General features: G+C 36.6%; 1 protein-coding gene across 1 annotated transcript in view; it reads left to right on the forward strand.

The window, feature by feature from the left end:
• The window catches only part of UBE2G1 (ubiquitin conjugating enzyme E2 G1), an 83,090-nt gene extending 69,710 nt beyond the window's left edge, over positions 1 to 13,380 (forward strand). Inside the window, 2 exon segments of the mRNA XM_074341893.1 lie at positions 693 to 815; positions 10,301 to 13,380. Of these exon segments, the coding sequence (XP_074197994.1) occupies positions 693 to 779 (87 nt within the window). The 3' untranslated portion in view covers positions 780 to 815; positions 10,301 to 13,380.
• Positions 13,381 to 15,485: the final 2,105 nt, after the last annotated feature.

Raw genomic sequence — 15,485 nt, forward strand, 5'->3', positions numbered from 1 at the left:
GGGGCGCCTTGCTTTAAGGGCAAAAATTGTTCAAATCTTTTTCTCTGCAACGGCAAGTACTGAAGATTTCCGTAGTCTTTGATGTCCCTAAATGGATGATATGGGGAAAAAAGACTGGGTATTTTTGTGAGAATTTCCTGCTATTTTCATGCTAGGTAAAATCAACTCTGTTCTCACATGAAACTGTGCTGGTGCTGTTTTGTGTTCCATTTTCACATGCCTGGCAGTGATAGTGATATTGTCATTGTCATGTGTCCTCCTGCCCCCACTAGAAACAGTAGTCAGTATCATCTCAATATGATGTACTCCACTCATCTACTTTAACATAGGAGGCCCTTTTATGTCTACTTTATTTTCTGATTGCTTCCAGTAGGGAGCTTTGGTGATCCTTCACGCAGCCTGAATACCTTTATTTGTAAGTTGTCACTTTCTTTTCAGTGTAAAACAGAACTTAATGCTCTTTAGGGCCTTTTCCTTTTTTAAAGAGAATTTTGCCTAAAGAGGTAATTTGCATAGGGGATTTCTGCTCTTGTATCCCAGCACAGTGCCTTGTAAAAGTAAGTTTTGACTACTTTTTACCTTATCAACTTTTTAACATTTTAAGTGTTCATATTGCCAAAGCATTACATTATAAAGTATTTGAGATTATAAGAGGAGTTTTCATAAAATCACTTGATATTTTGTACCTACAGAAAGAATGGAGGGAAGACAGAAATGGAGAATTCAAAAGGAAAGTTGCCCGCTGTGTAAGAAAAAGCCAAGAGACTGCTTTTGAGTGACACTTATTCAACAGCTGTAACTTCACTTATTTCAGGGTAAGTTCGTTTTTAAAAAAGTGTACTATTCTTTTGCCTTTTTGTACACGTCATAAACATTTTTAGAAACTGTGTGACTTGAGTATTTGAATTACTTGTATTCATTAGCTTCATTTTTTAGTAGTAGTATCTAATAATCTGCTGTTTCTCAGCAAAAACAGTGTAATCTCCTTGCTTTTTCTTTTAGTAAATCCAGTTGTTTTAAACTAGATATTCTGTTTTAAGATGGTTGTTACTATAGTAGGGGAATATTTCTTTTCATTGACGGTAAAATTTCTCATAATAAAAGTTTCTTTTCAGTTATGTTTCTTATGTTTTACCTTTTTGGTCTACCATCTAAGCTGGGCACTAAAGTTTCTTATATCTTCTCATACTGTGTTATATATGGTAAAGAATGACTTAAATTTTTGTTTCCTAACTTTTTTAAAAGAAAGATCATATTTTATAATATACTGGCAAGACTATTCACATCTACTTTTCTTGTTTTAATTGGTCTTTAGCTCCTTGTTCATTACTTATAGAGCCAGTAGGAAAAGTTTCCCTTTTGTTGTATACCATCTGTCCACAAGTCTATCTTTTCTTTTTCCCTATTGCATACATTTTTTTTTAAAATTAAAGTATAGTCACTTTTCAATGTTATGTCAGTTTCTGGTGTACAGTATAATGTTTCAGTCTTACATACACTTACATATATTCTTTTTCATATTCTTTTTCACTATAGGTTACTACAAGATACTGAATATAGTTCTTTGTGCTATACAGAAGAAACTTACTGTATATTTTATCTATAGTCACAAGTCTATCTTTTTAAGTCTAATCAAAGAGTCAAAGATAGAAGGCATCCATATGGCTTAGAGCGGGAGCCAGTGTAGATTAATTGACCAAATGTGTGATATTTATCTGGGTTTTTTGTTTGTTTGTTTTAATTAAATGTTGAGGTGATAAAACCTATTAATGAAATGTGACATCTAAAAAATTAGAATACGTGATTTATTTCTGTACCTGTCACCTACTTTAAGAAAAAGAACTTTACTATTACCTGTTACATCTCCTCTGTTCCCTTTCTCTCTCCCATCCTTTTCTCCTATTCTCAATTCTGTGTTTAACATTATTTTTCTTCATAATTTCATCAAGTTTGTATTCTTGAACAATGTATTGCGTGTTTTTGAACTGTATCTATGTGGAATTATAATGCATGTTTTCTTTTGTGAGTTTTACTGCTCAACATTATATTCTTGAAATTGTTCTTTGTTATGTATAGTTATATTTTGTCTGTCCACTGTTACGTGATAATTTTATTAGATAAATTTACTCTTGAATCTCATTGCATTATTTCCTAATTTGGAGTGGGTTTTTTGGTTTGTTTTGCGTTGGTTTTGCTATTTCAGAGAATGTGGCTATCCTTGTTTCCTACTGCACATACACTACAGTTTTCTTGGGTATATACCTAGGGGTGGTATTGTTAGGTCACTTTGACTAGATAATGCCGATTGTATTCTGAAGTGTTGCATCTGTTTATACTCCTTGGCAAGCACAAGGATTCCATTTACTCCATATCCTTTTCATCATTTGATATTATCAGACTTCTGCAAAGTTGTAGTTATTGTTGTGGTTTTTGCAAAGTTTTGTAATCTGGTGTAAAATGATACATCTTTATGGACTTAATGTGTGTTGCCCTAGTTACCAGCACAATTGCATATGGTATCATGTGTTTGACCATTGACATTTCTTCTGTGAAATGCCTATTCCAGTCTTTACTGTTTTTTAGTTAGGTTATTAATTTTTATCCTTGTCAGTTTACTTTCTCTATGATGTCTTTGGATGAAAAGAGGTGCTTAATTTTATTTTATTTTTTATTTTTTTAATTTCTTTTATTGAGTTATAGTCAGTTTACAATGTTGTGTCAATTTCCAGTGTAGAGCACAATTTTTCAGTTATACATGAACATGCATATATTCATTGTCACATTCTTTTTTGCTGTGAGCTACCACAAGATCTTGTATATATTTCCCTGTGCTATATAGTATAATCTTGTTTATCTATTCTACATACGCCTGTCAGTATCTACAAATTTCAAACTACAAGTCTGTCCCTTCCCACCCACCGCCCCCTTGGCAACCGTAAGTTTTTATTCTAAGTCTGTGAGTCTGTTTCTGTTTTGTATTTATGTTCTTTTTCTCTTTCTTTCTTTCTTTTTTTTAGATTCCACATATGAACAATCTCATGGTATTTTTCTTTCTCTTTCTGGCTTACTTCACTTAGAATGACATTCTCTAGGGACATCCATGTTGCTGCATATGATGTTATGTTGTCATTTTTATGGCTGCATAGTATTCCATTGTATAAATATACCACATCTTCTTTATCCAGTCATCTGTTGATTGACATTTAGGCTGTTTCCGTGTCTTGGCTATTGTAAATAGTGCTGCTATGAACATTGGGGTGCAGGTGTCTTTTTGAAGTAGGGTTCCTTCTGGATATATGCCCAGGAGTGGGATTACTGGATCATATGGTATAGTCTTATTCCTAGTCTTTTTTTTTTTAACCATATGTTTTATTTATTTATTTTTATTCTATTTTATTTTTATTTTTTAAACTTTTTTTATTGAGTTATAGTCAATTTACAATGTTGTGTCAATTTCCAATGTAGGCACAATTTTTCAGTTATACGTGAACATACATGTATTCATTGTTGCATTCTATTTTGCTGTGAGCTACAGTCTATTCCTAGTCTTTTGAGGAATCTCCATACTGTTTTCCACAGTGGCTGCAAGAAGGTGCTTAATTTTAATGCAGCTGAATTTACTAGTTCTTTCCTGTGTGGATTTTACTTTTTGTGTCTTAGTTTCTTCCCTGGCATCAGAAAGCTACTGTTGGATATTGTTTTCTAAAAATGTTACAGTTTTGCCTTTCACATATGTATTGAATTCACTGAAATTGGTTGGTGTATGGTGTGAGGTAGGAGTTCAACTTTACGCTTTGATTTCTGCCCCCATATGTAACTATTGACTGCATCATTCATTGACAAGTCCGTCCTTTCACCACTGATGTATAAAACTACATTTCTACAGGTACATACTACAGGTATGTGTTGATCTGTTCCTGACCTTTCTTTGTTTCATTGGTTGGTTTGTCTGTCCTTGAACTGGTATCACACTGTCGTGATTTTTATGATTAAATGTATCAAATGCAAAAGTGCAAATCAGAAGTAAAGTCTACCCACCATTCACTCTGTTTTCACGTTTGATATCTCTAATTTCTGAAAAGCCTCATATCTACTTTTAGATCTTGTTATAATAACCTGAAATGCTGAAAATTAACCTTACTTCTTTTTGTCCCCAGCAGATATAACAATAACCTTACAGTCTTCAAATTATTTCTGCCTTTCACCATCCTGTTTATTTTTGCTAATACTCCTGTCCTGGTTTCATTATCATTACATCTGATACCTCCCTCTGGTCTAGTCAGTGGTCCACATCTTTTCCTTTGACTGGCTTTCCACCACCTTAGGTCAAGTTCTTGTTCCTAGACTATTGCCTTAGTCTGCTGCTGCTGGAATTGAACATCTTTTGTGTCCACCTGCACTTCAGCCTAGATATTTGTCTGGGAAACAACTGCTATGTTAGTCTTCACAAAGCTCAGCTCATTGCATTGATTCTCTTATGGGTATGACAATATCTTAGGAACAACAAGCACTTCAGGGCTTGTTTTCCAGTCAGAAGAGAGCTTGGTCACAACAAAGAATTGAAGAAGAATGAAATAACAAACACTGAAGCCTAAGCTTATGTATGATTTTACCTTATAAACAGTACTTTATAAATTTAGGAAATAACCAATAATTTTATTATATTTACCTTGATAGTATATTGCAGATTAATTAAGTAAATACTAATGAAGTGACACAAACCAATTTTGTAAGGGATTATACGTTATCTCCTTTGTTAGTGGGATTAGCGTTAAATTTATAATTGAACATAACATACGTGTGTTCAAAGTGTACTTATCAAGAATAATGTTCATTTAAAAAGAAGATGGATGCAAAAAATAATGTTGAATCAGAATACCTTATTGCATAGAATAAGTTAATTGAAAAACACTGTAATATACTGTTGATAATGAAACTAAACTAAAATTAAACAATTAAAGGTATAGGAAGCAGTAACTGGAAATCTTGACTGACAGGTCAGCACTACTCACATGAATAACAAAGCATCCTTTAAAGTTTCAGATACTACGTATGTATATGTATTCATTTATGCATTGCAGTGGCTTTGCACTGTTGCAAAAGGGTGTGGCAGATGGAGTTTAGATAGGACAGAATTTTAAGTTAAATTCATACTCTAATTTTAAATGATTAATTTTATTTACTATTCCTAATTTATTGTGTTACTATTAGGCTCAGGCTTTTGTGTAAAAGAAAAATAGTCCTCAAACTGCATGTTGATTTATTAGTAACTGAGTAAAGGATTTTGTATTCCGTTTTCAGTCTGAAGCTCACCAGGAGGATCCTTTGGCTTACCAATGGCCAAAGAGAAATATTCTTTGGGAAACATTGATTAATAAGTAATTAAAGCAGACTTCCTTAACTAGTGTTTAAGTACCCAGTCTTGCCTATTGTCTGTTCATTAGAAATTACTAGTAGTTTCCCCACTTTGCTCATATAGTCACCCTCTTCCTGAAATGCATTTCACCATTCATTCAACTCAGGTACTTAACCCATTTCCCATTCCCAGGGTCTAGAATGTGTCTTCTACTTTGCCTCTTGTTAAGATGAGTTCCATTTCAAATTTCCCTTTTTTCAGGAAGCAATTGCTCTTCATCCCCAAACAAATGTTTCCCTTTCTAAAGCACTGTAGCACTTAAGAGTCTTAACTTTTAGTCATTTGTGAATTTGTCGTACTCCTCTTGTGAACTTGTGGTACCCCTCTTGTTACATCAGCAAAATGGCCACAATCTATATACCCTTAGACAAAAGGACTATGTCTTTTTGTTCTGTATCAAGGCTTAGAGGGGTTGTATTAATTCTCCATTGATGTATTACAAATTACCTAAAATTCAGTGGCTTAAAACATTTATTATCTCATAGTTTTCATAGGCCAGGGAACCGGGTATGAGTCAGTTGAATCTTCTGGCTCTGGGTTCCTCATAATGCTGCAGTCAAGGTGTTGGCTGGCACTGCAGTTATCTCAAGGCTCAGTTGGCGGGTAGATCTGCTTCCACGTTCACACAAGTTGTTGTTGGCAGGTTTCTGTTCCTCACACGCTGTTGACCGAGTCCCCACTCAGTTTTTTTGTCACACAGGGCCTCTCTGTAGGTCAGCGCGCAACATGGTGGTTGGCTTCATCAGAGGGAACAAGTAAGATGATGATAACAGATAAACTATATGTGTAGTGGATGTTACTGTCTCCTGCCCAGAAGGAAACAGTCATACTCCAGCCTGTTGGGAATGTTGCCTGCTGATAACTCAGCTAAGTTGCTTTCTGGGAAAGCTTAGCTAAAAGAGGTAACTTTCCCAAGTTAATCCCCTTCCCTGGAGGCCACCTGCATCTGTTGACTGGTGACTTGGGGAAGGGATGGGTTGGTATAAAGGCTTGAACTTGTTTCTTAATTTGGGAATTCTCTGAAAGGCCATTCCAGTTTGAGATTGACTGAAGCCTTTCATCATCTTCTGCTTAGTCCTGTTTCCCTCACTCTTGTTTTTGGAAGCACTTGCTAGTAAACCTTGTACGAATGTGTCTCAGAATCCATTTCCTAGGCAATCTGACCCAGGATACTAGGCATTGTGTAACCCAGCACAGGAAGATAGAAGACTTCCTGCCTTACCTGGTTGTGTGTGTTTGTGCATGTCATTTGTCACAAATGGAAGTACATATGGCTCCATGTGTGTGGCTTCTGTTACTCCAGAGCAGCCGTATTTTCTCCATTGCTTATTTGAGGCCACATTTGGAAAACGTGACTATCACAGGAGGACCACATCCTTGATGGGGTGTCGTATTCAAATCATTCAAGGATTAGCCTCCACATCTCACCCACATATCCTTAAAATTAAGGCTCCTGAAATGTTGAGCCTTTCTAATCTCCTGCGTTACAATAAGATAATGAAGAGAAGTGAAGACTCTACTCAGCTTCAAGGACCCACCCATCTCACTCCCACTGATAATGGGTGATCTCTGGTGACCTTATTGACTGAGGTAGGGAGGAGGCTAAGCTCTCTCCTAAGGTTTAAAACGTAAGACAAACATGATAAACAAAACTGTTAGAACAAATACAGGAGAATATCAAGGTAGAGAATTTATTAGGTACAGATAACACTCATAAAAGGGAAAAATTGACAAATATGGCTGTATCAAAACCAAAAAGTTGTTGGTCACAAGGAGAGCTAGGAGAGACGGGGTGTGGGTGGGGGTGCCCACCAGTGTGTGACATAAGGAAAAGAATAATTGTTCAGTTTGGGGAGGAAGGCTGATGGACTGGTAATAGGGGGAGAGTAGTTTACTAGTGTACTTGGTGGCAGTGTAGGATGAATTGGAACTTTTGGAATCATCTGTGGGGAAAACTTCCTTGATACTAAGCTATTTAACTCATGGACTACTTTCACTTAAGAATGGGTGACGTGAGGGAGGCTGTAGCTTAGCGATAGAGTGTGTACCTAGCATGCACAAAGTCCTGGATTCAGTCCCCAGCACCTCCATTAAAGATAAATAAATAAGTAAAAACCTAATCCCCCCAACTAAAAATTCAAAACCAAAAACAACAACAGCAAAAAGAATGGTTGAGATTATTGGAATTATTGGAACACTCTTTGAGTGAGTAATTACTTTCATTATCTTTAACATCAAAAAGTGGTTTTTATTTGAAAGCATATTTGTCTGCTTTGTAATTTTTTAGGCCTTTTAAAAAGATTAAGTTGTGTAGCCACATAGAAAATTAACAGTTTAATTCTAGTTTTAGAAATAATGGAATAAGACACTTAATATCTTTAGAGGCAAACCATCTCGATTTGTAGGTTAGAAATCAAGAATAATTAAGAGTAGATTTGAGACAAAAAACAGATACTTAAATTATTTCATAAAGACATAATTGATATAATTTCAATTCATATAAAAAGTGTGATTTTTAATACCATTACACAACAGAAGATTTATTTTAAGCTGGAAATGGGATATGCTTACAAAATGTCAGGGACTGTTTTAGGTCAGCACCATTTACTTGGAGTGTTATGCAGGTAATTCAGGTTCACACTTATCTTTCTAGAGAAAACAACAAACTTGCTTTTTCTTTTTTTTTTTAATTTTTATTTATTTATTTTTTTGGTGGGGGAGGTAATCAGTTTATCGATTGATTGATTTTTAATGGTGGTACTAGGGATTGAACCCTGGACCTCATGCATGCCAGGCACGTACTCTACCACTGAGCTATTCCCTCCTCCCCCAAACTTGCTTTTTCTGTACTGAGGCCTTTTCTCTTGTTTAGAATACATTTTATTCAAAGGGAGGGAAATAGATTTTTTTCTGTTTCTGCTGAAGAAGCTAATGCTAATAGTTCACCATTAAAAGGCTCAATTTGCCTGATTTTAGGTAGGTAATGACTTTCAGTAGTCAGTCCTCTTTGGAGCATTTTTCTTTAAAACCTCACATGGAAACAGTTTAGTTCTTAAATGGTTCTTTTGTGGCCCTGAAATTTCTTGTTCATTTAGTAGGGGAATGATTACTGAATGCCCAGACTCTATACGCGGTTCTGTTTCAGCTCTTGAGAGGTTAATTGGCCAGGAGTTAATTTGGGGATGTGGTCTTTGGAAAAATATTCGAGTAACGTAACCTGAAAGTTACAGTCCTATTTATAACGATGTCTCTTGAGTATCATCAGTCTGTGTGTTTATATTTTCTAATAAAAAGTGTGCACATATGTATATCTGTGTGCAAACAATAGAACCTGAGGCTGGTGAAGGTGGTATATTCATACTTGATGGATTCAGTTCTTTGTTGGGGGCCATTTACATTGATTAGTACAAGCCCTTTGGAGAGAAATTTAGCAGTCATTCTACTTTTCAGGAGCCGTCTTAGGGATGTAGTCTCCATAAGGGAAACAGGTACATGTTTGGCCACAGATAAGCCCATAGCTGTCTTCCTACCCACAACAGAGCTTTGGTATAGTTGAATTTGGGTGATTGTAAGATTGATAAATTCATTCAGGGCTTTAGAAGACACACCAAACTTTTTTTCTTTCCTTCTTTCTCCCTTTCTTTCTCTTTCTTTCTTCCTTCCTTCCTTCCTACCTCTTCCTTCCTCTCTTCCTTCCTCTCTTCCTCTCTCTCTTTCTCTCTCTCTCTTTCCCTCCATCCCTCCCTTCCTTCCTTAATTTTTATTTTTAATTTTAGTTGTTTTGCACACTGAACTTTTAACATGTCTGGTGTGAGTTAAATATTTACCATAGCTCCAAGTACATTTGGCTTCTGTGTTAGGAGTTTAAAATGACATCCCTTGGATTCCCAGTCATCTCCTATTTGAACTTTTTGTGGCCAGCATAGTGCTTGGCAGATGATACAGCTTTCTGAGTATCTGGAGTGTTTGATCTGATGTAATGGTAATTGGTATTCTCCTCTCTGCAACTCTTGCATATTCAAAGGACACATTAATATAATAAAAGCTCTGAAAGGTCCAGTCATTTAATGAGACTTTTTTTTCCCCTTTAAACTTGAAACTAGTGTTTTTCTAGGAAACTCTGCTGCTTATTAATTCGTTCTGTGACCTTGTCTCACTTTTCTCTGTAAAAATGGGGGAAACTCCTTCATATGGTGGTTGTGAGCATTTCACATGATAAGTTTGTAAACCACTTTGTATGCTGCTTGGCACATAGTAAGCACCTGATAAGGTGGTAGTTGTTTTTATTTAGATGTGATTCTTGACTTCTGGGCTTACTGAAGACATGAGACCAGCAGATACAAAACAACAGGAGACTAATTAGGAGAGAAGGTCAGTTGTGGGAGGCTTCATGAAGGAAATAGGTTTGGACTGAACCAAGAGAATTGGATAAAATTCATCAAGTTGAGAAGTATGGTAATCTTAAATTGCTTATCTGCCTATCCTTGAATATTTGTAAATTTCCGAAGCACTTGGTTTTTGACTGTACATGTAACATAAGTAGAAAAGACATTTGGAATATTGAAAATCTAAATTAAGGCTGTATAATAGGACTTTCTTCGCTGATGGAAATATTCACAGTCCAATATGGCAGTCACAAGCCATATTGAGCGCTTGAAATGTGAGTAGTGTGACTGAGGAACTAAATTTAAAATTTTACTAAATAACTGTAACTTAAATTTAAAATGAAATGGTCGTATGTGGCTACCATATTGGACAAGCACAAAAGTGAGCTTAATGCAAAATGAAGAATTTGTTTCCCAAGAAATAGAATACGGGTAAAAATTGCTAATCAATTTTTTTAATTTATAGATTCATTATATAATGCTGTTTGCTTTCTTGTAGGTCTCCAACTGAGAAACATGGCACTGTTTTTCCTGCACTCTACCCACCTGTTGCTGGACTTCTGTTGTAACAAGTTGGCAAACACTGGCTGGAACTGGGCTGCAATAAAACATGCCAGTATCAATGCTGACAAGAGCCTAACAAGTGCCAACTTACAGATGATTACGCATTTTGAATTCTAATGAACTGTTTTAACCTTCAGGAAGAATTGTAAAGACCTGTACATAGCACAACGTGATCCGGATAATATATATACTGTTCATGTACATCCACAAATACACCTTGTACCAAATAATGCTTTCTTGTAGTAGAGTAAGAATCGTGTAAATTCTAAAAGATTTTAGCAGGTTTTCTTTCCCTATTCATTGTTTCTTATCAGTTTTAAAAGACTCCTTAAAGCATGTCAGATGAAAAGCAATTAGGATTAAAAGTTTCCATTTAATTTCCTTTAAACCATTGAGGCTTCATTAAACTCTTTTCACTTACTAAACTTTTGTATCTTCTTTGTTTTGACACGCTCCCCTTTGCTTTTATCTCTGCCAGAAAGTTTTCAAATCATTTAGTTCAAATACTGAAATAGTCAATAAGCAACTACTTGAGTTTTCATGATGACTTCAGAGGAATGGTCATCACTAGGTGCTTTGTCCCTTTTGTATTATGCTTGCACCCGTCTCTTGGATTGGATGTAGCAATAACCTTTTTTTTTGTTGTTGAGAGCTCTTGAATTCAGTCGTTATCCCTAAGAACTAAGAGGAGTTGGTTCTGAAATCAATTTGGATTTCAAATTACTCAAATTTACCCCAAACAGTACAAAATTCTGATTTGGTTTTATTTTTGCCATTCAGTTACTTAATGTGAAGGTTGGATGAATAAAGCATGCACAGCTACAGGCTTTTTACTTAACTTCGGGGTTTGCTATTAAAAAGTGCTGTTTGCCCTCACACCCTTCTCCTTAGCCCTATATTTCTTTGCCTCTATTCTTCTATACTGCAGATTTTTCTCACTTATTGTACAAAGAAATTGCGATGTATATTTTCATGTAATTTGATTTTGGAATTCTGTCACCTTATGTAGTGAGTTCTTCCAAAATATAATTTTTTTCCAATAATTGTCAAGTCGTTGGCTTTTATTGTATTGAATGAAGGTTATAATACTGAGTGCTAGAGAAGTGCAGTTTAGAAAAATCTCAGGTTGATTCCTTATGCAAACAAACAATACTTGAAAATCACATGGCCATAGCAGTATATGTATTGGGCTCTATATAGATTCTCAAATGAATCTCAAAGCATTACAGGTGTGTAAATGCTTTGCTGTTTGACATAGATTCTGTCAATGACATAGTGCACTTGAATTTTATTAATGTTTGAGCATAGTATATTTCATATCATAAGTTTTTAAAAATAATTTCAGGAAATGGTAAAATGAGCAGGTGCAGTGTTAAAGGCAGGCCCAGATTCCTCTGTGTTTGGTGTGAGGTTGGGACTGGGAAGTAGTCTTTGGAATATTAGGGACAGAACTTGAGACGGTACCAGATAGAACATGGTGTTTAATTGTGACAATCAGTGAGAATTGGTGCATCTCCGCTTTGTGGGGTTTGGAGAGATGCTTTGGCAGAAGAGTGAAAGGATTCCTGCAAGTAGCCAGTCCTTTACACAGTTCTTTACGAACTTTGCATGTCCTTTTTTAAGTAGAAGTAAAATAATTGAGGATATAGTCACAGTAAGGAGTGGTTTTTCTAAATTTCAGTCTGTTCTTCACTCTGAAGCATTATAAAACCCATAAATGTGTAATGACCGAATGTGAAATTGTTTGATTCATTGCAGCCCAATTTTCTTCAAGAACTTCGCTTATGACTTTATATTTTCAAAGACTCTGTAAGAATTGTTGACCCAAAGTGCCAGTACTGCATACCTACTTGGGACTTTGAAGGTGATCCCTTTTACTCTTAAATCAGAAATTGTTCACATGGTGGTGGTTTGTGGCAAGATGGAGTCTGAAGTTTGCTCTCCTATTGCTCTCCTGTTAGCAATCTGTTGAGTTAAAACATGGGATTTAACTCTTTAGGGAGGAGCAAATGACCTAGTAACTCAGGGACAACTATTCTTGAACTTCAAGTGCCACTTAAATGCAGTTACTTTGGTATAACCATGTGTTTTTTAGGGCTAGATCTAGGAGAGCAGAAAAGGGGCCAAGAAGGAGTGCCCTTCTCTTCACCCTCCTTTCCACCTGGTGCCCCGACCCTGCTACATGTGGAAACACAGGCCTCGAGAGACGTTTTGGCTTCTTTTCCTCTGTCAGAAGTGTCATCTGTGCCTTTCCCAGTGTTCATCTGACAGTGTGAATCCTGATGCCTTTACATTTGATGTTAAACCACACTCAGGTGACACCGATAACAGGTGGCTTTTGTCCCAGCCATGCCTCATCATCAGCATGAGGTGAGTCCTCTCTACTTTAGGAAAAGAATTTTTCTCCCTGACCTTGTGCCAACTATCAACAACACCTACATAGTCTTATGAACTGTAGAACTGTTGCCTGTTTCCTAAATTTATTTCAGATTCTTGTAAAGGCTTATTGATTTCAATCTGCTCATAATGGGATGGATGATCCTCAGTGACTTTCTGGCCTCTGTGAGTTGAAAATCCAGATGAGGTTGGTTTCCTTGTCATAACAAGGTAATACCTTTGTGAGGTTATTCCACTAGTTCTGTGATCACTTGGGTGTCATAGTATCTTTAACAGTCTTCATTCTTGGTTGTGAAATTTTATTTTATATGCTCATTCACTCTCTGCAAATCTGCCCATTTTGGGTTGTGGTGCCTGTGTATCTTTGCCCGTCTGGTCTCCTCCAGTTGGTGGAATTACCTTTTTTGTACTGCTACTTCTCAGCATCTTTGAAATTTGACATAATGTTGCTTCATTCCAGTTTTTTTCTTTCCTTTTTTTTTTTTTCTTTTTTAGTTCTGTAATTTGTTGATTGTATTTAACTATGTGAGTTCTGTTGTGATGTTTACTGTATTGTAAAGCACCTCGATCATGTGATGGGTGCTCTATAAATCAATAAATGATGACTTAGAGGCTGTATCATGAGCTATTTTGGTTTTAGGATGCAGGTCTCAAAAGCAAGTTGTGGAATTCTTTCTGTATAAACAGCGCATGATACCATAGGGCCCACAGGGGAAACTTGGTAAAGAATTTTTAAAATTTAAAGAGGGAATCAGAGGGTGGGAAGTTCACTTGACTTCCAACCTGATCTAATGGTCTTAAAAATTCCAGTGTGGGGCCAACCACCATTCTTAAGAGTTTCCGTGCATGCTGATTTAGAACTTTAAATAAAACGAGCACATGTTAGAGCATTATTGGGGATTTTGTCTTTGGTGTAGACTGGCTCTACCATGAAGATAAGCTAAAAGGTGAAGAACTCAGACTCCATCTCAATCACCAGCGTCCCTCGTCTAAAACAGATGGGCAAATTTGGCCCAAATAGCTGCCCAGTATCACTTAGTAAATTAGTGTAAATAAGACTAGACTGAGTACTTTTTTCCTTTAAATTTTTTTCCCTTAATTTTTTCAAATTAAAATTTTTTATTTATTGGAGGACTGCAAACCCCAACAAGATTCAGGGTGTCAGTATCCAGCTTTTCACCCTGCATCCTTTCATGTAGTTTATATGGATTTACATGTTAGGTGTTGAAAGCCTGTCTGTCTCCATATAAGTTGCCAGTGGTTTTAAGTCCTTTTCCTTGCAGACTCCAAGAACATGGAGCCAGACCTCTTAATCACAAGAAGAAAATCCTCCTTGAGAGCAGTTTGGGGGATATGGGGACTCATTTTCAGACTTTAATTTTCCTGATAAATATATTTGAAATGAAACCATTATAAAAGGGTCTAGATGATGTCCCTAAACTTTAAATACCAATTTGAAGCGTAATCATCTACTTAAGATATAGGGCAAAAAACTTTTATTTGCATGCCATTTCCAATGAAAGTGAACATCTTCTGACTGACCTTAGGCTTTGAGGAAGGACCAGTTGACTTTCTTCCTCCCTCTCATAAAGATAGAGTTGGAAACACCTCACCAGATTAAAATCTTTTATTTTCTGGAGGACTGCAAATTCCAACAGGATTCAGTTTGCAAAGCCAAGTATTTCCAGGATAAGGCATTTTTGGTTGCTCAGTTTCAGATGCTGTAACCTGGCCACTAAGGACTAGGCTTCTTGTCTCATTGGGTCTACACACCCCACTGAGCTGCAGTGAAACAATGAAAGACTTTGATTCCTATTCACATAGGTGGAAAAAAACTGAAGGAGAAGGAAAAGGCTTTCACAAAAGGCAGCCAGATACGTCTTAGACTTAGGAGCTGCACAGAAAGTCATAGGCAGCATACTTAGTTTTCTTCTCCCAGCAGTCTGTTTGGGAACAAGTATAATAGTGCTTGTGTGTTCACAATGACATCTTTATTCCTAACGAGCACCAGAAATCAAGTTCCTATTTCCTTGAGTCTCCACTTTGTGGCAGGCTTATGCTAGATGTGTTTCATAAAGGATCTACTCCAGTTCTTACAAGGATCCTCAAAGTAATAGTGTCTCATGCAGAAACAGGCTTAATTTGTTGAGATGGTACAGCAAGGAAGTTTCATGGCCAGGGTTCAGTTTCACAACCTTCCTTTCATACTGGGTGCCATTACCTCTTGACCTCAGGAACATTTTTTCCAAGGTCACACAGAGAGAGTGTGTTGAGGCTGGTAAATGAGCCCATTCCCTCCCTGTCTCCTTCTACCATGATATGGCACTGTCTCCCCAGAAAGAGTCTGTTCCGCTACGTCCTTAAGCCAGGCAGCATTTAGCCCTGCCTACACTTCATGCTCCCTATCCAAGATGACTCCACATAAAGTTCCTCTAAATCAGACTAAGAAAACATGAACTAGGTCTAAAACGAACCATGTTCTAGTGCTCAGATTTTCCAGAATGTTAGTATTTCAGGTCATATCCAAAGTTGTAGCTTCCATCCAAGCCTGTTGGGTGTTGAAATTCACTGAGGACTACAGTTGCTTTATTTTACAAGATGTATCAAGTCCTCTAGCTCAGGAGTTTCCAGCCAGTTACGAGCCTACTCAGAAGACAAGGCTCCAGAGATAGGATTATATTAACGGACATTGCTAAGAAGAGTGCTTTCACCTCTCCTAGAGG

This window comes from Camelus bactrianus, chromosome 16 (genome assembly GCF_048773025.1).
Source record: "Camelus bactrianus isolate YW-2024 breed Bactrian camel chromosome 16, ASM4877302v1, whole genome shotgun sequence".
Classification (NCBI taxonomy): Eukaryota; Metazoa; Chordata; class Mammalia; order Artiodactyla; family Camelidae; genus Camelus; species Camelus bactrianus.